At 45.2% G+C, this 25,518-nt stretch overlaps 1 protein-coding gene across 1 annotated transcript in view; it reads left to right on the top strand.

Moving 5' to 3' along the window:
• Positions 1 to 206: 206 nt before the first annotated feature.
• Positions 207 to 25,518, top strand: part of LOC146798494 (uncharacterized) — a 149,530-nt gene continuing 124,218 nt past the window's right edge. Inside the window, exon 1 of the mRNA XM_085627980.1 lies at positions 207 to 945. Within this exon, the coding sequence (XP_085484106.1) occupies positions 326 to 945 (620 nt within the window). The 5' untranslated portion in view covers positions 207 to 325. The remainder of the gene's footprint in view (positions 946 to 25,518) is intronic.

Genomic DNA, 25,518 nt, shown 5'->3' on the forward strand with positions numbered 1-25,518 from the left:
AGTCGTTCGCAGGGCTGTTCGCCTTCAGGGTCGTCGTCGTTGTTGCCTTGCGTTCCGCGCGTCTTAAATCCCGCTTGCGACTCCGTTGGTCACGTGACTAACGCATGCGCGACGCTGTCGCTATTGTCGGCCGACTTTCTTCAGCGAAAGTAATAACGGACACAGGATTTCGGAGTAAAATAACGGACTGTAGAGGGAAATTCTAGGCAGGTAGGCACTCTAGGCGCAAGTAGCCGTCCCGTGAACTGCAGCGGTTAAAATACATGTAAGACATTTACGGATTAAATGGACGGTACTGCTGCACGAAATACACATTTTCATAACGATGAATGAATTAAAATCCTTGGTTTTGTGGTCTGCTGTTGGTACTGCAATTGGAGCTGCTGCAGGAGCGGGTTTTGTGTATTTAAGTCAACAGGCTAGAACCAGGAAAGATCCGACCGAAAAAAAGAAAGAGGAGGTGCCAAAAAAGAAGGCTGCAACTGGGGCGAAAAAGTATGGAGCAAAAGAGCCGGGAAAAGATGACGCCGAGGAACTTGACGAGCATTGCCCCGGATCGGCTGCAGCTGGGTCTGGGTCTGGAAAGAACGTAGCAAAACACCCAGGAAAAGATGACGCAAAGAAACTTGACGAGCAATGCCCCCGATCAGAATCGACTGTGACAGCATCTACTGGAGATAAAACAGAATCCCCAGAAAAGTGGCTGAAAAAAGAAATTGATGAACAATTAGATGATGCTCTTAATACATTGGACCAATTGACATGTCCAGTGGAAAGTGCCCGGGACGCTGTAAATACTTTAGAAGACAAACTGTTAAATTCGAACTTGCCGGATCCAAATAGAGTGCCGAGTGATTACAAAATCAAAAGCGCAGAACAATCTCGATCTTCCTACCTTTATTTGGTGGAGCCAGCTAAAGACATTTGCACAACTTCGATTGGAAGGTGAGTCCTAAATAAAAGGTTTCCAGGCAGAAAGTGACGGTTTCAGTTATTTTGTATACACTACACAACTAGAGGAAGATGCACTTCCGCCACTGAACATTTCAACAAGACTGCCCGTGGAGAGTAAATGAAATGAATCATTCATATATAGCTTCTAATTGATCTGGTTGTCAGTAGTTAGCGTTTTGGTCATACAAATAATTTAAAGACAGAAAATCCGAGCTGATTCATTGTTGCACATTGACAGTGGTCCCAGATGATGTGTCATAAGTTTCCATGAGCATTTTTTCTTAACTAGTAGAGCTTCCCTTGCCTTTTTCCATAAATTGCATATAATAATCCAGTATCCAAAAACACATTTGCACTACTTTATCCGTTAGGAAGCATTTGCACCTGTAGTTTGGATTTGTACAATGTGCAGTATGTATCTCAATTGTAGACTTTTCTAAAAAGTTTCATGTAGCTTTGGTATAGGATTTATTCTGCAGCTTCTCTTTATTGGAAATAATCGCTCTTAATTTGCTATAAAAAAAGCAGTATAAGGCCCAAAAGATTTGCTTTTGAGTTCCTGGCCGGACCTGTTGAATGCTGGGGTACCCAAGTAGGGAGTTGGCCTAATTTTAATTCCAGCGCTTGTAAGTGACTTCCTTCCATCACCCTACACTTCCTGTCTCGTTTTCTCTCTCTTGACTCAGTTTAGTTGAGTGTCTAGTTGTGACGTGTACTGATCTGTACACACTTTTTCATTTGGTTTACTACCATTACCAGCGAGACACATGGAAAATTCCTTGGGTAGCTTTATATTTTTTATAGCTCCCATGACTGTGATTTTTTTTTTTACACGGTTTCTCACTTCCAGGGCTGAAACGCTTGCGATTTTACTATGTATTATGTTTATTTGTTTAAATTGTGGGCATGTCTGACATTTGTCATGACTTGTAAATCACACTTTGAGTGATGCTTTATCTGAAGTCGAGCAAAAAGAAGTTATGTCTATGGAATTGTGCTGTACTATCAATATTAGAAATACTAGTTGTGCTTTTTGATATGCGCATTTGACATGTAATGGCACTTGACAAAACCCTAAGTATTTGAACTTGTGTTTCAAGAACAGGGACACAGTGACACACCACTTACATGTCTTTGCCTTCCTACGTTCTGCTTGCTTCAAAATATCCCAGTACTTTGCAGCGCACATATGCTGCACTGCTTACTGCAATTGTTTCTTTAGCATATGTTGCCCTAAGTGGGAAGAGTATGCCCAGACATGGATCCCGTGCTCACTACACCACTGGCTTCAAGCTAGACTGGCTGAAGAAGGGTGATGCCCTGAAACTGGTCCCAGGATTCTTGTTTCCCGGTCCAGGGAGGACCTGGCTTGGCAGTTCGGGCTGGACTGTTCCCACAAGAAACAGGGTCAAGACTGATTTGTATATGGCTGGGTCCAAACTGGGCTAGTGTGGTGAGCAGAAGAATGATGGATTTAACCCAGATCCTTGTTACTTGGGGTGTATGATTGTATTGCCCAGCATTCCTTCCATCAACTGTTTCTTTTGCAATTGTCGCCCTAAGTGGGAAGGGTATGCCCAGACGTGGGTCCCGTGCTCACTACACGACTTCAAGCTCGCCTGGCAGAAGAAGGGTGATGAGCCTGGCTGAAGAAGGGTGATGCCCTTGAACCGGTCCCAGGATGCTTGTTTCTCGTCCAAGGAGGATCTGGCTTGGCAGTTCGGGCTGGACTGTTCCCACAAGGAACAGGGTCAAGACTGATTTGCATATGGCTGGGTCCCAACTGGGGTGGTGTGGTGAGCAGAAGAATGATGGATTTAACCCAGATCCTTGTGACTGGGGGTGAATGATTGTATTGTCCAGCAGTCCGTCCATCAATTGTTCCTTTTGCATATGTCCCCCTAAGTGGGAAGAGTATGCCCAGACGTGGGTCCCGGGCTCACTACACCACTGGCTTCAAGCTAGCCTGGCTGAAGAAGGGTGATGCCCTGAAACCGGTCCCAGGATGCTTGTTTCCGGTCCAGGGAGGACCTGGCTTGGCAGTTCAGGCTGGACTGTTCCCACAAGGAACAGGGTCAAGACTGATTTGTATATGGCTGGGTCCAAACTGGGGTGGTGTGGTGAGCAGAAGAATGATGGATTTAACCCAGATCCTTGTGACTGGGGTTGAATGATTGTATTGTCCAGCATTCCGTCCATCAGTTGTTTCTTTTGCACTGCTTACTGTAAGCAAGCGCCGGGATAATATTTCAGACTCGAAGATTAGTGTTATTATTTAAGCTCAGATTATTTACAACTGTGGTAAATAAGATAATTAACAAATCAATTCAGTATTGTATTGTTTCTAGCATGTTTTCACTGTAGATAAGGTAGAACACGTTTAAAAGATCGATTCACTTTCTTATTTGTGTGAGTCTCAGTGTTGTCAGATTTTGAAGCAGAAAGGAAATATATTAGCCCCAAATAAACCCTTGTGGTATCACTTAGCACCAGCAAAGCTGTTGAGAATGCATAATTCTAGTTTTTACGATAAGAATGATGGCAACAATATTTATTATATTAAGTGTAAAATTGCAAAATATCATTATATCAAATGGACTTTTCTGCCTACAACAACCCGAACCACAAAGCCATTAAAAGAGGATGTGTGGCCCAGAACAGCATATGGACCCTAGTCAATGGGGACCTGATGTCTATCCTTAATTTATACATGATTTCTTACAAAAATGTGATAGAAACCCACCTAAGCAATACTATCCAAGGGGTAGCACTCCCAGCTAGGTATTGATCATGCTGAGTCAAAGTGCCCGAGGTGCAGCTAAGGGCCCTATTTCTCCCTCATCCATAACTACCTAGGAGCACCCCCCCTCCGGATGATATTGCTATTGTAAATCAAAACCTTACATTTGGGGTGAAATTCACGAAATTGTTTGATTGAGGGTGTATTTTCCTTGGTGTTGTTTAGATGTATTGCTACAAGAAGCATTCCTGTTTGGTTATTTTTTGGTGATGATAAGGCTCTGCTGTTTTTATAAGCATTTGCGTGAATGCTTGTTTTAGAGGGCCACAAAAGAGTTTTATCATACCATTTTCTCATGAAAATTGTCAGTGCCCCAGAAGTTAAACTGAGGGCACATTTTCTGTAAATGTATACATACCTTCCTCATCTTTGTTAGAAAAATGTCCGACCTGGTACAATCAACAGCAGCAGCTTGTGAGTTGATTCACAAGTGTTCCGCTGTAGCTTCACCACAGGGTTCTACTTACCAACTAGAATGATAACATTCAGTATTCATGACAAACGTAAGACATACACAAGCTCCATGTTTGTGGAATAGGAAATGTAGAATTGACTACACGGAGGAGACTGCAGTAAACAAACAAAATGATGGGGATTATTTTGTCATGGCAATAATGGTTAGTGGCCAAGAAAGCTTAAATAAGGTCAGGTTTTTTGATACTGTCGCAAATATGTTCCTCATCCATTTGAGGAAAAAGCATCAGGCTTACTGAGTGAAAACATTATTTCTAACAGCAGAGCCAACAATCTAGCAGTTGATTTCCCAATGTTCTACTATTGCTTCACCACAGAGCTCTAATTAACTGCTAGAGTGTTTGCATTACAAGTCCATGGCAAAAGTTAGGCACTCCCGGATGTCATGTCGCTGAAACATGAGATGTTGAATTTAACACCTTTCCTATTCAGCACGCAGAAGTAAACAAGCTATATAAATACCTGCAGGATAACATAACATTATTGAGGGATTAAATCAGATAGGGAACTGTAAGACATTGGGTTATTAGTTGAGGGGTGAGAGCCCCACTTAAATAATAATCTCAAGCCTTGTTAGGAAAGAGCCTTCATAACGTGGTCGTTACATCGCGTTACCTTTACAAAGCGGTTGATACAACGACCGCATTTTTACAACGCGATGCCTGTACATCACAAGTCATTAGATTGACTTGCTCTAGATGGCGCTCCAACCTAAGGAATAGTATAATTTACTACTCCAAAACTTTCCCTACTGTTGCGCTGGCTGGAGTTGGAATAGTAAATTATACTATTCCTAAGGCTGGAGCAATATCTAGAGCAAGTCGATCTAATGACTTGGTTGCAAAGGTATCGCGTTCTAACAACGTGGTCATTGTAATGGAACGCGATGTAATAGCATGTGTTGTGACATGCTATATTCGCCTTGTTAGGGTGAGCCCCAAAAGACACTAAATAAACCTATGCTTAACCTTCTGATAGCTTGGCACAAAGCATTCAGGTTTCCCTTAAAAGCAATGTGTGAAGTATTTATGCATCACTCAAACAGTACTAAAGTGAAAATTCAAAACAAGAACAATCCCAAACCGATTTATAAAAATCGAGAATATTTTAATAAATAAACTGACACCAAAATGGTAAAAATGATATCAGTAGAACTGGAGTAATTCATTTTTAATGTTTGAGGTAAAAATTGTCCCACCAGGCGTGAAGCATCATATGCGGATACCTGGTCGTGCCGGACTTTGACAAAATCACAAGGTCAGGCCGCCCATGTTGGAGCGCAAGCCGGGTACAGGAATGTGTTCTTCCTTCTGGGAGTTGTACCTTCTGTCTTTGATGTGAGGTCTGCACGATGTGTCTCTGCAAGGCTTTAAGTCTCAGCGTCGGATCCGGTGAAGCTCTCAGCTGTGCAGCAAGGTTTTTCAGGGCTTTGTGTTGCTCAGCTTCAGCTCTAATGAAGGTATCAGCTGTGAGCTTCATAGCGAATAGCTCTTGTTACAAGTCGTTACAATGATGCGTTGTTATATTGCATGCCGTTACAAAGAAAGTCGTTACAACGACTTGCTGTAGGGGGGGGGCAGTGGAGTTTTGAATAGTATAATTTACTATTCCAACTCCAGTGTGTGCAACAGTAGGGAAGGTGTTGGATTGAAAATCCAACAAATCCAACACCTTCTGCCCCCTACAGCAAGTTGTTGTAACGACTTGTGTTGTAATGGCATGCGATGTAACAACGCGTCATTGTAACAACTTGCGTTGTAATGGTGTGCGTTGTAAACGTTGTTTACCTTCACAGCACTATGGGGCTTGGCGTTGTTCTGCTTTGGATCTGGAGAAGCTCAGAGACTGGATCTGCACTGAGCAGATTTGCGGGCCCTGCATCTCTTCACGTTCGATGTGATGGAATCTTCAGTTAGGTAGGGAGAAGTACAGCATGGGTCCGATTCAGAAAGAGGATCCACAGTCATGGCAGAAGCCATGCAGTTGTGACAGTGGGCTCTCACCGATGGTGCGGGGCTCTCACTCATGGCGGAAACTCCATTATGAGTAACTGCATGCAGAGGTTCCACCATTAGTACGGTCACCCCGCCACGACTGCGGGGCTGCCGCCATGAGTGCAGAGCCTCTTTGTGAATTGTAACAACTTGCGTTGTAATGGCGTGCGTTGTAAACGATGCATTGTAAACGTTGTTTACCTGCACAGCACTATGGGGCTTGGCGTTATTCTGCTTTCGATCTGGAGAAGCTCAGAGACTGGATCTGCACTGAGCAGAATTGCGGGGCCCTGCATCTCTTCACATTCGATCTGATGGAATCTTCAGTTAGGTAGGGAGAAGTACAGTATGGGTCTGATTCATCAAGAGGATCCACTCTCATGGCAGAGGCTATGCAGTTGTGGCGGGGGGCTCTCAGTCATGGCAGGGGGCTCTCACTCATGGCGGAAACTCCATTATGAGTAACTGCATGCAGAGGTTCCACCATTAATACGGTCACCCCGCCACAACTGCGGGGCTGCTGCCATGAGAGCAGAGCCTCTTTGTGAATTAGGCCCTCTGACTCCAGCCAAAGGTTCAGGACCCTAAGGGTATAATTTGGGAGGGCCAAGACTCTCATAGAGTCCTGCAGAGGTGACCAGGTCAGGTCCTGATGTTACTGGTCAGCTTGAATCCGGGAAAGACCTTTGTCCATGTAGCTCAAACAGGAGGTCAGCCAACTGGCCCTTGGAGTCACGTTTGGGGTCCTGGTTTCAAGGCAAGCAGGTCCAGTCTTCCTTCTCTAGATAACAGGACAGTCCTGAACAGGGGAGATTCCTGCCACAGGGCAATGGGGCGTTGCCTCACTCATATTTCGCCCCGTCCCTATTACAGGTGGCTAATGTGAAATACGCAAATTAAATTAAATTTTCAAAGTTTGCATAGCGCCTGCGGCAGTCAGCCTTGAGCCGTGGGTCGATTTCTGTTGGTAGCTCCGAAAGGGGGTGTGGCTTAACCAGTTTGATGGACAACACATGCTGGTGGCGCACAGTACCTAGGCCCAACATAGTGCGTATGTCGTGCTGGATGGCTGCTTTTCTCCTGCCAGGTCGACTTGTGAACTAAGGACTTTCTCTACCTGCACATTAGGAGATTGGGGGTTGATCAAAGCCGCAAACCCCGGTCTTCTAATGAGCGGTGAGTTTGCCTGCCCAAGCTAATCCTGGTGCTGCTCTCATGCGGTGTAACAGCAAGGGAGCAGCTGGACTGGCTGATAGATGCTGCTAGGCTGTGACAGGGCACGGCGAGGGAAGGTGTCTACTGAACATCCTGATATTCTACGCGAATCATTTACTCTTCCCCATGCCTAAAAAAGTGGATACAACCTCACATAATGTATCTGGTGCTCATGTAAAGCCCTCCTATACCGTCGGAGTGAGTTATATAAAACCTGCAAAGAAGTAGTGCCCTCTTAGTGTGTACCACATATTTTAACAGTTAAAATGTATTCCTGTTTAACTATGGGCAATTTACCCGTAATTTAAATTATTGCAGAACGGTGGCACAAAATTGCATGGTTTGGTAAGTCTTGTACCTTGGTTGTACAATCAATGCAGTAACTGCCACACAACATTCCTTGTTCTTTGCCAGAGGGAACTGTGTAAGTTGATTCTAATGGTGCGTGTGCTTGATGGGGGTGGGGGGAGCTGCCTTGGGCTTGCAATTAGCAAACAAAGCCACAAACCTGGGCAAATTGAACCAAGTGTGCTCTGTATCTCCGTTTCATGTGCTCCACATGCCTCCTGTGATGCCCGGGTCCTACCAGTGACGAATGGGCCAGCAATCCCTGGTTGTAACAAGCATTGGCATTTGCCCATGGCATATGATGCTGGAAGTGGGCAATGCAGCTACTGAGTCTGTATTGTCGACCACGTTATAGGAGGCTGGCTTAGTAAGCTAAGTGAAGCACCTTGCACTAATCCAGACAACCCTTATAGTGATATAAGTTGTCTTAGACAACCATAGAACGCTCTCTAAGTGAAAGTTGTGAAGAGCAGCCTTCAGGCTTAGCCCAGAAAGAGTGTTAAGCAGCTTGTTTTACCAGAACTAATCATATCGTGTAGGTTAAGTGAAAAAGAGCATCACAGTGTAGCTATAAAAATATTTATTTATCATACACACTCACTAACACATTGGTATAACCCCTACCCGGAGATATAAACACAATACACAAAATATTTCAAAAGGAGAACAGGTAAGTAGCACAAATACACAGTGGTCTCCAGGGGGAGACCAAACCATATTCTAAATAAGTGGAATGAGAACTGGGGCCAAAGTCGGGACTTGGACCTCAGGAGAGCTGGGGACACCAGGAACCACCCAAGGTAAGTACCTCGGAACCCCACAGAGGCTATGTGCAGAGTGGAAACACAGCCGCGTACTCAATGCAAGTCAATGGGAAAGTCGTGGTTGCAGTTTTCGAGAAGAAGGACCCTTCCCAGAGGATCATGAAGAAACCCCGTGGCTGATTGAAGGCTGGAGAGTCACCCCACCCGTGGAATCCCCAGGATACCTAAACCAGGGAAGCTGGATGCATAGGTGCGAAGTGACGTCGGAAACCGCCGTAGACCACAATGGAAGATTTCGAGGAAGATGCCACTGTCGAAGAAGCTGAAAGAGTCTGGTGGAATCCACGGCTGGATTATTGAAGAGTACCTGCAGGCAGAGGGGACAGAGTCTATGCCACTCAGTACTGACCAGGCGGCTCGGAAGACCAATGACCACCGATGACAGAAGATGCAGGAGAATTGTCTGTGACCTTGTTGCTGCAGCTGTGAGGACCAGGCAACGCTGTGGAAGACCAGGAGCCGTTCACGAGCTGTCCCACGTCAGAAGTCGTGAACCAGGGGGTCGGTGTCCGGCAGTAGCACCAACAAGCCTTGGCAGCAGCAACTGACAAGGAACACGAAGAAGGAGCAGTGTCTGGACCAGCAAGGTCCAAGAGACTCACCAAGTGCAGAAGAGTCAGAGCAGGACCGAGCAAACAGGAGAGCCCACTAGTGCCAAAGAAGACCACCAAGAGGACCCACAGGCTGAAGGCACAGGAGTCGAAAGAGGACCTCAAGCAGCTCACTAAAGATGCAGGCCCACGGTGCAGAGGATGCAGCGAGGATGGAAATCTTGGCAGGAAGAGATGCTGGAGGCTGGAGCTTCTTGGAGTCCGAAGATCTCTGGAGAACAGAGTCACCAAGCCCTAGCAACAGCAAGTTAATGCGGTGCACAGGGATGCTGTTCCAGCTGTTCCTATGAGGGATACTTGGTTCAAACTTGCTGAGAACACAGAGAAGGACTCTAGGGAGTTGCAGAACCAGCATCTGTGTTGCTGGGCCTGTGAAAGTCCGGAGGACGTCAGGAGCACCAGACCGGTCAGCTTGGTTGTGGTGCCTATGGATTCAGGGGAGTGACTCCTTCACTCCAATGTAGATTCCTTTGGGTGTCTTTGATGCCCACTGGTCTGGAGAAGAATCTGGATGGAGCACAGGCACAGATGACGCAGAATACTGGCAGGAAGACGAGACCAGGCGCAACAGGAGTCTTCCAATATGCAGTCTCGGTTCCCAAAACGAAGTCCATCGAAGTCCAAAGTGCCCAGACGGTAGAAGTAGAAGTGGTTTTGGATCTGAATCTTCTCGCACGAAGAATCTGAAGAGCCACCCACAGGTAAGCCCTTAAATTCCCTAGGTAAAGGGTTGGGACGATTCAGGGTTCCCTCCCAGAGGAGGGGCTGGGCAGAGAGGAGGATTCTCCCCTGTCCTTTGTCCAGTTTCACGCCAGAGCGAGAGCCAACAGCTCCCATAACTGGTGCCAACTGGAGTATGCAATGAGGGCACCAAGTGTGCCCTTCAAAGCAGTCTGGTGGCGCTGGCAAGCGCTCCCACCCCAGACCAAAACACTAAGTCCTGTCTGGGAGGTGTTTACACCTCCCTGTGACAGGAAATCTATGGTTCTATCTTCTCCTGCTCGAGCCTGGCTCAGCAGCAGGAGGGCAGAATCATGTCTGTAGTCGGCAGCCGCACTAGCTTGCTAGACCTTTAAAGGCTAGAACTGGGAATACGGGGGGGGGCTCGCAGTACATGGGATCCTACATCCAACGCTGGAATCAGTGTTGACGTAGGATTCCAACATGTTTGATATCAAACATAACCAGTTTCAGTGCAGCCACTATATACTTCGACATCTTGTAATTGAACTTGATGTCCCACTAAATAACTGACCTATTTTCCTGCCTTCCCCCTACTCGTGCTTGGCTCAGCAGCAGGAGTGCAGAATCGTGTCTCTGGTCGGCAGAAGCCATAGTTTGCTGTCCGGGTCAGAAGACTGGTACCGGGAGCAGTGAGGGCCTCCCGGAGGACCTTTACAGTGCATGGAATCATATCTCGAACACCGTTTACAGTTTTGGGGTATGATTCCAAGATGTTTAATACCAAACCAGACAGGTTTTGTAACAGCCAGTTTAGAGATAGTCATCTCATAATGACGCATGGCCACTCTATGTATCGTAATAGCTGATGCACTTACTACCCGGGAGAATGGACTCGGTTGTGGAGGTGTCGTGCTCATGCAGGGCACCTTCCCCAACATAACCAAGCACCGTGCCTTCAGCATTGAAAGGCCTACCTTTGGGTTGACTTTTAGGTTTTAAGTGCAGTGACCTCCGATATAAGGAAACATCTGCTGTGAGTGGTGCTAGCACCAGCTCACACAGGCTGCAATGCCAGGCCTGTCACAGTTTGAGTGGACTCTCATGGGTGGCATAATACATTCGGCAGCCAATGGGAGACTCCTGGTGTATCTATGCCCTGGGTACCTTGGTACCATATATTAGGAACTTAGAAGGGTACACCAGTAGCCAATTAGGAAGGTACCAAAGTACTTACTATAGTCCAATTTAGGGAGAGAGCACAGTGACTGGGGTCTGACTAGCAGGATCCTAGTCAGACTAGTCAGAAAACAGAATGACACCAGCAAAAAGTGGGGGTAACCATGAAAGCAGATCCTACTTTCCTACACCCCCCCTAACAAAACGAGATGAGATTAACGTTGCCCAGTCTTCATTTTCTAAGTGGAAATATCTGGAGAGTCCATCTGCATTGGCATGGTTATTCCCAGGTCTATTTTTGGCCATGAACTGAGAAAAACACAAATTGCAAATTGATTGTCTATATAAATTCTTCTTTATTGCAAGTCCTTCTTTTGGACACATGAAACCATTCTTCTTCAGTTGATATGAGCACAGGTATTACAACTCAACAGATATAACGGTAATCTTCTTCCTATACATATAATAATATGAAACATCCAACACTTGTTTCGCGAAAATACCTCGCTTCTTCAGGGCTTAGTAAAAGAGATTCTAAATAGGTGCTCATGATGTCCAGTTCCCATAAATCGTCATGATCCAATATCTCAATCCATAGTTTCCTTCAATAACAAGCTTAGGCTGTAGCCTCCTGTCAGTGTGACTGTGGCTTTGCCTTCAATCCTGAGCTCCTCTCGGCTCTCATTAACGCTCCGAAAAGGCAGCGTATGAAAGCCGCTTTGATCAATGCCAGATCAGTGAGGAAACATCACTCTGAGGTCTCCGAATTACTGACGGACAATGCCCTTGACTTATTGTTTATTACAGAGACCTGGCTGCACGCTGGTTCCAACCCCATCATTGCATTGGTCACCCCTGTTGGTTTTAAATTCTGTAGGGCTGACCGCCCTGCTGGCAGAGGAGGTGATGTAGCCATCCTCTATAGAGTGAATTTAATATTGAATAGCGAGGTTTCCACCCTATGGGATGGCTGTGAGGTCTTGAATTTTAGCATCCATCTTTCAGATCACTTTACATTAGGCGGTTCTCTTATCTATGGTCCCCCTGGCTTAGCCAGTGCGTTTTTGAAATCAAGTGGGGATGCGCTAGCTGAACGCTCACTACGCTTTTCCCACTATGTGGTTCTAGGGGATGTAAATCTACACCTTGACCAACAAGATACTAAAGAGTCGGTTGTTTTCCTTGACTTTCTTCAACTTGCTCACCTTACCCAGTGGGTTTCTTCACCCACGCATCAGGGTGGATACATTCTCGACCCTATTTGCTCTAATTTCCCATTGGTAGTGGACGATCCTGTGCCGGTCCCTTGGTCGGACCATTTCTTCATCGGTTTTTCCTGGGACACTAGTTGGCCAGTTCAGTCTCTGCGCTCTCTCCGTCCTTCGTCGTTTACTAAAATTGATCCTTCGCAATTTAAGATCTCTTTGGCTGCTTCTAGGCCCCCTCGCCAACAAGATCTTGCAGGGTGTGTGGTCGGGTTTACGAGGTGGATTGCGGATGCAGTGGCGCTCTAGTGGCTATTGCCCCTTGGCAAAGCTTACGTTGAGATCTAAACAAAAGAGCTATTATGCAGCGATTGCGGTGGCTAAAAGTCAATACTTTACAGGCGAATAATAACTCCAAAGAAATCTTCTCAATAGTAAAAAACGTTATGTCTCCGATAGCCCTGGTGTGTCCTGCTCCTGTTACAGAGGATTGGTGTAATATACTGGCCAGTTTCTTTCAGGACAAAATTCTGGATATTCAATCTACCTTTCCCACTAACACTCATACATCTGCCCGAGGTATCTCTGTCTCTCGGTCACCGGAATCGTCTCACAATTTCTCCTCTTTTTCGGTGGTGGATTTTTCTACTTCTCTAAAAAATTTTATGGCCTTACAATCTGGCTCGCCCACAGATCTCTGTGCGGCCAGACTTTTGGCTTCCGTTGCGGACTGTGTTAATCCGGAGGTCAATCAGATTATCAATATGTCTTTGCAGGAGGCCTGCGTTCCATCTTCTTGGAAGCAAGCTAAAATTCTTCCCCTTCTCAAGAAACCATCTTTGGACCCTGTCTCCCCAGGAAATTATCGTCCCATTTCTTTGCTTCCTAGCCTGGCCAAGGTTTGCGAAAAGGTGGTCATCAATCAGCTCACGGATTATGTGGAGGCCTCTGGTCTCCTCCATCCGGCCCTGCTTCTCGATCGCCTCCACGAGATTGGAATCTCTGGGTCGGTGTGGGGTTGGGTTAGTTCCTTTTTAGAGGTCGATCTCAGCAGGTATGGCTTCCCCCGTGCGCCTCGGCACCACAGATAGTGGCTACTGGCGTTCCTCAGGGGTCATCCCTTAGTCCCTTAGTCCCCTCCTCTTTAACATCTATGTTACTCCGCTTATTTATCTGTCCGAAACCTTGGGGGCTAAGGTAATGGCCTACGCGGACGATACTCAGCTGCTGTTTTCCTGGGGTCGAGACGAGGTCTCTGTCCTCCCTGCTCAACAGTGTCTTTCCTCGGTTTTTCGCTGGCTCGCCCAAGCTCAGCTTAAATGTAATGAGGAGAAATCGGAGATCCTCTTGTATGGCTCCTTCCCGGACGACTTCAGAAGGACACTATGGCCTCCTGGGTTTCCACTTCCTTGTTCTAAGGGTGATTCTGTCAAGGACCTTGGGATCTGGTTTAGCGAGAACCTGATTTTTTCCTCGCAGGTAAAGAAGCTAACAGGCTCCTGTTTTAGCATTCTCAGGTCTTTGAGGAAGTTTCTTCCTCTTTTACCCAGAGCTGCAAAGGAAACTGTGGTTTGTGCGCTAATCCTCTCGCGCCTTGACTATGCCAATGCATTGTATGCTGGCATTCCGGGTTACCTGTTGGATAAATTGCAGGTGATCCAAAATGCGGCTGCCCGTCTTCTGCTGGGCCTTTCAAGCAGATGTAGTGTGCGTTCACACTTGCGATTGTTGCATTGGCTTCCTGTCAAGGCCCGCATAAAATTCAAAATCTTATCCATCGCGTATAAAGCCTTGTATGGTTTGGGCCCTTTCTACTTACAGAATAGGCTGGCCTTTTATGCCCCGGTACGACAGCTGCGTTCGTCTTCTCAACTTCTGGCAGAGACTCCTCGTTTTAAGCGCTTAAGACTGGGCGGCTGCTCTTTCTCACGGCTGGCGGCTCAGGCTTGGAATGCTCTGCCATTGACTCTGAGGGGTATTAAAGACCCTGCGATTTATAAAAAGCATTTGAAAACCCTCCTGTTTTAGTCCTCTTATCTTTGGTTGTGTTATCCTTGTCTGGTTCGCGCCGGGACACTCCTTGGAGTATCTGTGCGCGTTACAAGTGTATATAACATAACATAACACTGAAATGTTCCTGCCCTGTAGGAAAATGGACCACTTCAAAAGTTTGGGATTTCCACTCTTCATCTGTTTAAATCATAAGAGGGACTTACGGTCTGTCTGAACAAAGAAGTGAGTGCCAAACAGATATGGCCTCAACTTCTTCAAAGCCCAGACCACAGCAAAGGCCTCCCTCGCAATAGCTGACCAATGTTTCTCCCTGTGGGTCAACCTTCTCCTTATAAAAGCCACTGGCTAGTCCTGGCCCTCTTCATTAAGTTGTGATAACACACCTCCTACCCCTATCTCAGAAGCATCTGTCTGGACAATGAAGGTTTTGGATTAATCAGGAATGTGCAGAACGGGGGCAGTGCACATGGCCTGCTTCAGTTCAAATGCCTTTTGACAGCTAATTCTCCACGGAACTTTCATAAGCATCCTTTTGGAGGATTGATCATTAAGGGGAGTCACAGTGGACCCATACCCCTAACAAACCTCCTGTAGTACCCAGTGAGGCCCAAGAAAGCTCTAACCTGAGTCTGGGTAGTGGGAGAAACTCAGTTCTTTATGGTCTGGATTTTGCTCCCCAATGGTTGAACTTGGCCTCCACCTACCAGGTGACCCAAGTGCACAACCTTACTCTGCCCTATCTTTCACTTTGTGGCCTTGATAGTGAGGCCTGCCTTTTGCAGGGCCTCTAGAACATTTCTGAGGTGGACCATGTGATCCTCCCAGGTGGAACTAAAGACATCAATTTCATCGAGATATGCTGCACTATAGGCTTTCAGACCTGTTAGGACTTTTTTCACCAGCCTCTGAAATGTGACAGGTGCATTTTCAGACCAAAAGGCATTATAATAAATTGATAATCTCCACTAGGGGTTGAATATGCTGTTTTTGGCTTGGCATCCTCATCGAGTCTGATTTGCCAGTAGCCAGCAGTCAGGTCAAATGTACTCAAATACTTGGCTGAGGCCAAAGTATCAATACATACATCTCCTCTTGGAATTGGATGGACATCAGCCCTAGTGACTGTATTGATGCCCCTGTAATCCACACAAAACCTCATCTCTCTGTTGCCTTCTTTGATGTGTGGTTTAGGCACAAGGACTACTGAACTAGCACAAGGGCTATCCGAAGACTCAATGACCCCCAACTCCTGCATCTTTTGGACCTCAGTCCAGATGCAGTCTCTGACCTGGTCAGGCTGTCTGTACAATGTCCTCTTCACAGGCAGACTGTCACCTGTGTCCACTTCAGGGAACACCAGGTGGTTTGACTGGGAGTCAGAGAAAACATGTGGGCAAACTGAGGACTTTCTTGCAATCAGCTTGCTGCTGGTCAGTGAGGCTGCCTTCCAAGGCTACTCCATCAGCTGACTCATCAACAAGGTCCTGAGAGAGGAGATCAGGAAGATCATCTTCCTCCTGTCCCTCGTCAGTGGCCATAAGCATGCTCAAGTCAGCCCTGTCAACAAAAGGTTTGAGGCAATTCACATGAATTACCCTTAGGGACGTCTAGGAGTACCTAGGTCAACCAAATAGGTGACCTCAGCCTTTTTTCTCACGTATGGTGGGGGGGACATTTCACTTGTCCCGAAGAGCTGCCGGGGCCGCAGGCTCTTACACCCACACTTTCTGTCCTGGCTGGTAAACAGTGAGTATAGCCTTTTGGTGATGCCAACCTTTCTGAAGCTCCTGTCTGGCCTCAATGATTTTGCTGGCCTTCTTCATGTACTCAGCCATACGTGACCGCAGGTCAAGGACATAGTCCACAAAATCCTGTCTAGGAGGTTTGAGAGTCTGCTCCCCGCCCTCCTTAACCGGACACAATGGACCCCCTAAATGGATGTCCAAACAGAAGTGCAAATGGGCTGCAACCCACTCCCTTCTGAGGATCTTCACTGTAGGCAAAGAGAAGGTAGGGTAGTAAGACAACCCATTTTCACCTGAGCTTTTCTGTTAGCCCTTTCAACAAGCCCATTGAACTGTGGATGGTAGGGTGTGATAAACTTGTAGTTTACCCCACATGCTTTCCACATGGCAGTAATATAACTAGACATACAGTTTGTACCTCTGTCTGTTAAGGCCTTCTTATGGAAATCCACTCTGAAAAAGACTACCAGAAGGGCCCTAGCCACCACAGGGGCTGTAGTGGTCCTAAGGGTAATAGCCTCTGGATACCTAGTGGCATGATCTACCACCACTAGGATATAACTGTGTCCAGATGTTGTTGAAGCATTTAAGAGACTAACAATGTCTTTCCCTACCCTCTCAAAGGGAACCCCAACCACTGAAAGTGGAATTAAGGGGGCCTTTTTATTGCCACCTGGCTTACTACTGGCTTGGAAAGTGACACAGGAATGATAAAACTCCTTGGTGTCTTCAAACATGTGGGGCCAGTGAAAAGGAGGGACAAGTCTGTTTCAAGTCTTGCTTTGCCCAGGATATCCTGCAAGAGGAATGTCGTGCAAGGGATAAATGAAAACCTCTGAACTTCTGAGGTGCTACCAACCTCCTCGTGGCACCAGGCTTGGGGTCTCAACACTCAAGAACAAGAGCCCACCTTTCCAATAGATCCAATGGGGCCCACTGACACTCCCTGCTTCCTCAGCAGCAGCTTGCTGTCTGAGGTGTTCAACAGAGGGGCAGGGTTTGTGCTCCAAACATTAGTCTGCCCTGGAAGAGCCCACTGCCTCCAAGGAACTCTGGTCAGGACCAAATTTCTCTGGGACAGTTCCTTTACATGCACTGATGTCATCTCCGTCAGGAGTCTGACCCTCACTGTGAGTTTACAAGGAGGATCAATTCTTACCCTTCCTGTTTCTTCTCTTAGGAGCTAGCTGGTCCATTATTTTCAAGATCCAGTGCTCCCTCAGTGCTTAGCTGTTTGGTCTAAGCCCTGGTGACTGCAAATTCCCATCATCTCTGCATGTTTCCAGACTGAAGTTTCTAGGTGATGGCCCAAAAGACAATCTACAGGTACACCTGAAGAAACTACAACTCTTTTAGGGCCAGTTACCTCTCTCCAACTGAGATTCACAACTGCTAAGGAGTGATCATTTGTGACATTGCTAGTGTTGGTCCCTTGGTACAGTTCAAGTATGATCTGTTCAGGGGACACAGGTCACCATGCTCACACAGGCCCCTGTGTCCCTGTAAGCCATAGTTTATTTTCCATTGATAAAAGACTGTTGCCTGTACTTGCCCAAGTTAATGGGACTTACTAGTAAAGTTGCAAGATCCATGCCACTGTCACAGACAAGGACAGCCTGAGTGGGAGTTCTGACTAGGCCAGAACCCACTTCAGAACCCAAGGCTAACCCAACTAATCCCTTGGGAGCTGTCCTACCACTTGCCTTGTAGTTCCTACAAATCTATATAGGATCTGCACGTTTAGACAACATAAAGTAAGGCATTAGTGTCCAGACTGATTCCAGACACCCCCAAAGGATCTGTTAGTCGGCAGACCAACTAGCTCACAGTGCCACTATAAGCCTCCCTATCATACCAAGGATCGAATAGTTTCTGGCAACTATCGAACATGACAACCCTGACCCCTCACAGATCGTGGAAACAGTACAGGGCTTTTCGCTCAGTCACTCGTTCGCAGAGAGATATACAGAATAAATGGTGAAAACATTTTCAATAAGCATCTATTGAACCACCGTCATTCTAGTAAAAAATAAGTGTGCTGCAACAACCATTAGAAAGAAACCGATATATAAAGTATTAAGCACAAACAGAGTAAATAAAAAGTAGAATTCTACCATGGTGCTAAAACATTGAATATATGCAGGCCAATAGATACATGGCAGTAATTATGCAAACTCCAATTGATGCAAACCCTAACTAGATGTACTTAAGTGTACTTAGCATGTATGTAGGTGTATAGCCAAGAATCCCCCTAGGATAAAGCTAACCCCATTACCTGATGTGCGAGAATGAAGGACCCCGTCTTGGTCACGAGTTGGATAACCCGCAAGGGAGGTCCGACCACTGTTAGCTGGAGTGTCTGCGCGCAGGGACTTCAGCGTCTCATGTCGGCATGGAAGCTTCTCCTCTGGTTTGCCCAGCAAAGATGTGATGCTTATATACTCGAAAGGCACCCTCCGGGGCTCTCCATAGATGAGTCATTGCACTGTGGACATGTCGGCCAAGGATGACGATAGTGGTGACCCTTATTATGCAGAAGATGGTAATCCTGCTGTGATACTCCGAATCCTCATACATAATAAACGAGGCTAGTTTTCAGAGGAAACCACTCAACATTTATTCGGCACCTAACTAGGTAAAGGTCAGCGCCTCAGCTGTTATGTAGAGCAAGGTAGGACAAATGTAGGTAAAAGGCTGTGCAACTACCTAGGTCTATATTGGGGTAGATTGGGGTTCATAACACCCACTCCTCATCCTACTGGACGACTAACAAATAGTATAATATGCCTGTTTAAAAAAGCATAAAAGTATTGCTAAAAATTGAGTATAAAAACTCTAAAAACATGGTATGTGTTAAAAAAGGTGATGCAAACGTAAAAATGCTCTATAAGCCCTCTAAATCGTCAATATACTGTTAGACCAATTGAGCATGCCAAAAGCCATTGTGCTCAGTAAGAGCAGAAGAGAAAACAAAACAAAAAATGGTGTTGTCGAATTCCAATTTGGGTTATTTTGGAAAAAAGGCCGAATTGTTGCCAGCACACAGAGACCCAAATGTTTATGTGTCCTGTGCGTGAGACGCAACATCATTGCTGTTAGCCTTCGCAGAGGACGGAACCTGCAACACCCCTTGGATCAAGTAAATGGAGCAAAGGTGATCTTCTCCGGGTCCCACAGAAGCTGCTGAGGAAGCACTCAAAACATTTGAAATCTGTGACCCCGTTGCAGAGCCGGTGTCCATTCTGACAGAGGCTGAAGCATCTTGTGGAGGCTCTATGAATGCCAACATCAGTATTGGAATACGCTGTTGACAGTTTAATACATTGGCCTTTAATGGGTCAAAGTTGTAATTCTACGTCCGAAGGCGCAACCAATGGAAGGGTCAGACACAAGTCCAACACGCATTAATATCCGCAGAAGAGGCAGCGTAGCACAAGCAAGACACAGTCAATGAATGATAGGAACCAATTGTTGCTTAGCTCCTGAAGCCGAGGTGTGCCCAGATGGAATACCATGCGCTCACGGCAACATCGTACTATAAGTGCTCTTTCCATCTCTTTGGAAGTTGTGACGTCCATTGCGTAGCAGAAAAATTAAAGCCAGGATACCCACTACAAATAGTAGGATCAGCGGAAGCCCACCAAAAACGCTTCCCAAAACTGAGTGTATAAATGATGGAATGACTCCAAAGACCATCTGAAAGGTGCTTAATAGCCCAGAACCTATGTTCTTAAATAGGTATACTATCCAACTCGTATCAGACATGTTAAAGATACTAAGTACCTTTTCCCTGAAATGGAGCGGGAAGTTAGTTCGGACTAGTGCCTATATTTCAGCCGAAGAACTTCTACTTGGAAATCAAAAGTCTCTCGGCCGAGGTTAAGGCCACATCCTTATGATAAAAGTATGGCTTTCAGTCTGCTCAGAGAATCAAACAGTATAAGGGAAACATTCAATGAAGGCTGTAGCGGCTCCTCCTTGCCTGTGTGGGTTGGTGGAAACAGTACTTGAATACAACAAGTGACCCTGGAACTTACCTTGAGCATATATGCGATGCCTGGCAGCATCCCACAACAACCTTGATCATTCAACATCAAATAACTCCCATTAGAGAGCAATTTGAGCACTGAATGATTCACGGCAGCTGCAAATGCTTTCAAGTAACAAGATAGGTTTGCGACCGAAGCATTACAGGCTCCGTGAGGAATAATATCCTGACAAATTAAAAACCCACTTAACGAATTCTCATATTCTGAACTGCTAAGAAAGATTTCAGTGTCTCCATTCCTGCATCTATATCTGAAGGTAATTCCCAAGATTCATGTATGTATTCCTTACCCAACGCTTCATACCTGCGTACTTCGTGATACTGTAGACAATATTGAAATTGGAATGTTGTGGCTGGCAGCATAATATGGCCATGGATTAACCTTTCTGTGGACAGTGATTCAGCCACGGTGCAAGGTAATTGGTCCAATTTTTCAATGTGCAGCATTGTATACTTTGCACCCCTTTTTGCCATTGTTTTCTGTCTTGCTGTTAGCTTGTAAGCAGAAAACAGAGACGTACTGTTGATATACCGCCAGGGCAAATAACCAGAGCGCAACAAATGTAGCATCCAGCTCAATAGCAGAATTGAGCATAATTGCGATTGCCCATGTTTGAGGATAGACAAATATTGTTCCATCTTATCTATTGCAGAAGACACAATGTTGCCCAGTGAATAATTCCTGGATGTCAGTGTGGTCATGCCATTGTCGACCACTGCCAAAGCTTTTTCTAGGTTAACCCTTTTAAGTTCACATAATCTCTCCGCAGCCTCCTGTTTAGAGATTTTCCATACTTCGTTATAAATAGCATATAGAAAGCGTTTACGATGTGGTTTCTGTGGACCTAATAAAAAAATCCCTTAGATCCATGTCATCTGAGAGTAAGGACTAGTGTTGTTTCACCTGGGACAGTGTTGAGGTTTTTAGCCACTCTAGGCACAACTTCCCAACACTGTAAGATGTCACCACACCGTATGTTCTCGCCGTACATAGCACTGGTCACGCCTATGGATGCGAAACCCTTCAGTGGTACCCCTGAATCTTGACTGACACCTATTTGTGTCGATAAGCCAAACCGACCATCCCTTCCAATTGGGGTAGGAGGATTTGTATGAACCCTCATTTATAATGTCATCTAGCGTATCCTCACTATGTTGTGTATAGTTTTCCCACCCCTCAAAGTATGTGGGTGAGGGAATCCAAGGTGTGTTCAAATCCTTAATCTTGCCTAACCCAAGACAGGATGTCTGTTTCACTATGTTGTTCAGGAAAATAATCTGTTGTGGTATGAAACATGTTCAAAATAATGCTCAGTTCCCTGATTTTGTGGCTATGGTGGCCTTCCAGAAGTCGAAACCTTGTAAAGACAGCTGGGAAATAAAGGAAGCAAAGTATATCTGTTGGTGAGCACATTTTTCTGTGCAGTTGTAGGTGCAATCTTATAATAATAGGATGCTGGGTCTGAAATGTTAAACCCAGAAAAATATACACATTTCTGTGCAAACGTTTGTGAACTGCCTTTCAGTGGTGTTGGACAATGTTCCCATTGATGGTAGGAGAAAACATTACATGGGATACTTGCTTTGTGCAAGAAATGATGACCATAGTGTTGATAACAATACATGGTGTCAAAATCAGATGTATCATCATACAATTCATTGCTCGAAAATGCAGCAGATTGTTCTAAATCAAACACCATATTTATCGTTTCAAAATCCCAATCACCAGGGAATGTACTGGTGGTGATGATATAATTCAAAGATATTTTAAATACACGTATTTTTAAAGTTCAGTGGGACCAAATACATCATATGAAACCCTTTCCCAGACTATTCCTTCAGGAATAGGAACTGCTGTAATGTTCCCAAAGGACCGGTCTCTTCGTTCACGCTGAGATGAGGTATGTCGTTTCAGGACAAAGGGCCCGATTCACAGAACTAACTTAAGACAGAATGCTAAAGTTACTACCATGTTGGTATTCACAGAAGGCACTTACTAATTTTGGTATTCACAGGTAGTAAGTTTAGGATTTTGTCTTAAGTTAGTTCTGTGAATCGGACCCAAAGTTCACATGTTGTACTGCGGAGCGTTCTGGGAGATATTGTCCATTCAGGCGCAGGAAAAAGACAGTTGCTACACCTATCCAAAGGACTTGGAACAGTGGACCTATTGCAATCCAAAGCTGTAGCCAGGGAGATACAAGGTAAGTCTTTTTCAGCCAAAGGTAAAGATTATATATTTTTTTCATTGTGGGAAACAGAAGCTGGCGGCGACTCTGGTTCACTCGGATCCAGAGAAAAAGTATAAAAAACGATGAATTACCCAGACACAGTTCGATCTCTCATTGGGAGCTCAGCAGGTTTTGTAGATCTGGTTGATGACTCCTTTCGAGACATATTCATATAGATGTCGGTATTGGGGCAAATGGAGATCTGTGTTTCATTCGTATTTTGTTGCTGTTCAGTTTCAACAGGCATGAGTTCCATTCCATTGTTGATAACTGTATTACTTCGCAGTGTAGAATCCTTAAACTTCTCTGTCTGAACTTCCTGTATGGTAGCAATAGGAGATCGGTGGCTACCTAGGAGACCACGTGGCCTGCTATTCAGTATCGGCCACATAGTGTAGTTTGATCAGATCAATGGAGACAAATCTCTTATCTTTTTTGCTGGCAAGAGGTGGTAGAAGTACTGTTTTTGTTCCTTCGACAGCCAGGACAGGTACAGGTGCTCTGTAAGATGGCCCACATTCTTTTTTGTCCAAGATCTTTTCTCTGACCACATAGGTCTTGGCGGAAGAGCTTTCACTTCTCCAGTGGCGGTGCGTTTTACTTGGATGTTGCTTTGTATTGCCCAAAATTCATTTGAGTTCCTGTAAAACAGCCCAACGATCATTGATGTCAAATTATTTTTCATCCGCCACAGTGCTGGCACAATCGAGGTTGGGTACCCACATTCTCATCCCAGACAGGACCCCCAGAGAACTTCTTGGCATGTTATTAAGTGCCCTGTGGACCCCTTGTAGGTGATTCACTCAACTGCCACCGAGCCTAATACCCTTGCTGTTATGGATTGCTTTAAGTCCCGGTTTTTCCCCTCCACAATCGAATTTCCCTCGGGATGATACGGAGAGGAGTACTGCAATGCACCGCCCAAACTTCCCATAGCTTCCTTGTAAGCCAGAGATCTAAACACGGGGCCATGGTCAGAATGTAATGTGCCTATTGTGTTTGTACTTATGAAGACTCACAAATCCTTTATAACAGTTTGATTGTCAGCCGAGCACTGGGGCCAAACCCACAGGAATCTAGAGCATGAATCCACTGCCACCAAGATGTATTTGTCTGATATCACTAGTGGTGTTTGTGGCGGAAGTGCTAGGGTAGAAAGAACACTTCATCTGCTGACAGATGTCGCAATTAAGGAAAAAGCCCTTGGTCTGCTTGGTAAGACCTGGCCACCAGTAAAGTTGTTTCAGCAAAGAAACTGTTGCAGTGCTACCTGCGTGTGCTGAGGCCAGACCCTTGTGTGTAGCTAGTATTAAACCTAATCTGCGATCTATGTTTGGTATTACTCTATCCCCCACTCCTGGAATCTGAGCATACGGTATGTTTTGCGCATCTAACTTGTAGAAGTACTTGAGTGGAAAGCCTTTTGGCAAGGCTGAGCTGTTTTTACGGGTAGCGATGACAGATACCATTATCTGTCTTTCTATTCTCATGCTTGAATGAGTGATTGCAGCAACGATAGCAGTTGGCACTGTCACCTTGGCGGCTTCATCAGCCAATGAATTCCCTTCAACGTGCACGCCAACACGCTGATGACTCAGCGTATGAATCATGTTAGCCCGTGGTAAGCCTTTTTTTTCATCTCTGCCACTTGTTCCCAGAGTATCTTGTGTTTTATTGTGCATCCTTTTGAATCTTTAAACCCAATCTGGCACCAGGAGTGAAGATATTCATTGTAAGACTGGACACAATAAAATGAATTGCGCATAATAGGTGTGGGGAATTCTCAATCTGTATTTTTCAGTGGCAGTTTCAGGGCTTTTAGTTCAGCCAGTTGTGCCGTGCAATCTCCTACAGACTGCATTTGCATATTCCTAGGTTGGAACTTACCGCCCGCATATGCCCCTTTACAATTGCAGAAGCTGCTCTGTATTGCTGTTTACTTCCTACGGCTGTCTGAGCTGAACCGTCAGTGTAAATTATATATTCATACTGATCTAGAGGCATCATTTAATTCTGAAGAGGATATTCTTGTTCATACTGCAAAAATGTTTGTGTTTTTAATGTAGAATCAAATTTGTAGTCTACATCAGTTGCAGTGAGAAAAGTAGCCCATTGTATCCATCGTGGATGCAGTGCTTTTGCATTTGGAACGCTTGCTTTAGTAACAGCCTCTAAGGTAGGTTCCGAAGTCACAACAATTATTCGTTTCCCCTGAGCCAGTGCTTTTTCTCTCACTACATCAGTCTGTACTGCTGTTAGAATTTTTTAAGCTGAATCAAAACGCATCTCAGAGTTTGTGTACAAATGTGATTTGTATGCAATGGGTGCCTTTTCGCCTTCATTGAAGGTTAGGCAAGTGTACCCTGATTGACCCGCTATTACACACAGATCACCAAATTTGTAGTATTCACACATGTATGTAAATGTTTGGAAGCTTGTAGGGAACAAAGAATTTCTTTAGGTTTCTGAGTCCAATGTCGAACTGAGAAATCAGGTCTAATTAAGTTGTAAAAAGGTTTTACTTTTTCTGCGTAATCCAAATTGTATGTTCTGCCAAAATTTAGGATTTTTCAGAGTTTTCGGAGATTGGAGCAGTGCACATTTTTAAAAAAAATTAGTTGCTAGGCTTTTCCCTTCACTTGAGTGCTCATATCCTAAAAATAAGACATTGAGGTGGGCACATTTTGATTTTTGAAAGTGAAATTTATAGCCCTCAGTGGCAAACCCCATAATTATATTGTTCACCCTGTTCAAATGATCCAATAATTCATCACCCGTCAGATAGATATCGTCTACACAGGACAATGCCTCCTCATCAAAATTTTGAAATAACTCTGATACTCTTGCTGAGAACAACCCAGGGTATACTTATACCCTCGGAGCAGTCTACAGAATTAACGCTGAGAGCCTTGGGCTGAAAATCCTGTCAAATATCTGCTCTCAGGTGCTATATTTTTTGCAAAAGAATCAATTTGAGATATCTAGGGTTTTGTATTTTTTCCGCATAATGATATTCATTAATGCGGCACTGTGTGCATCTTGTACTGTAGATGTCTTAGTGCATGTGTTCAAATGTCTGTAGTCTAAGACTAGATGGTATGAATAGTCTGGTTTCTTAGTAAATAGAAGCGACCCCTTGGGCAAGTGTCGTTTCCAAGTGGGAGCATATTGTATTGGCAGTTTTTGCATTTGTGAG

This window comes from Triturus cristatus, chromosome 9 (assembly GCF_964204655.1).
Source record: "Triturus cristatus chromosome 9, aTriCri1.1, whole genome shotgun sequence".
Classification (NCBI taxonomy): domain Eukaryota; kingdom Metazoa; phylum Chordata; class Amphibia; order Caudata; family Salamandridae; genus Triturus; species Triturus cristatus.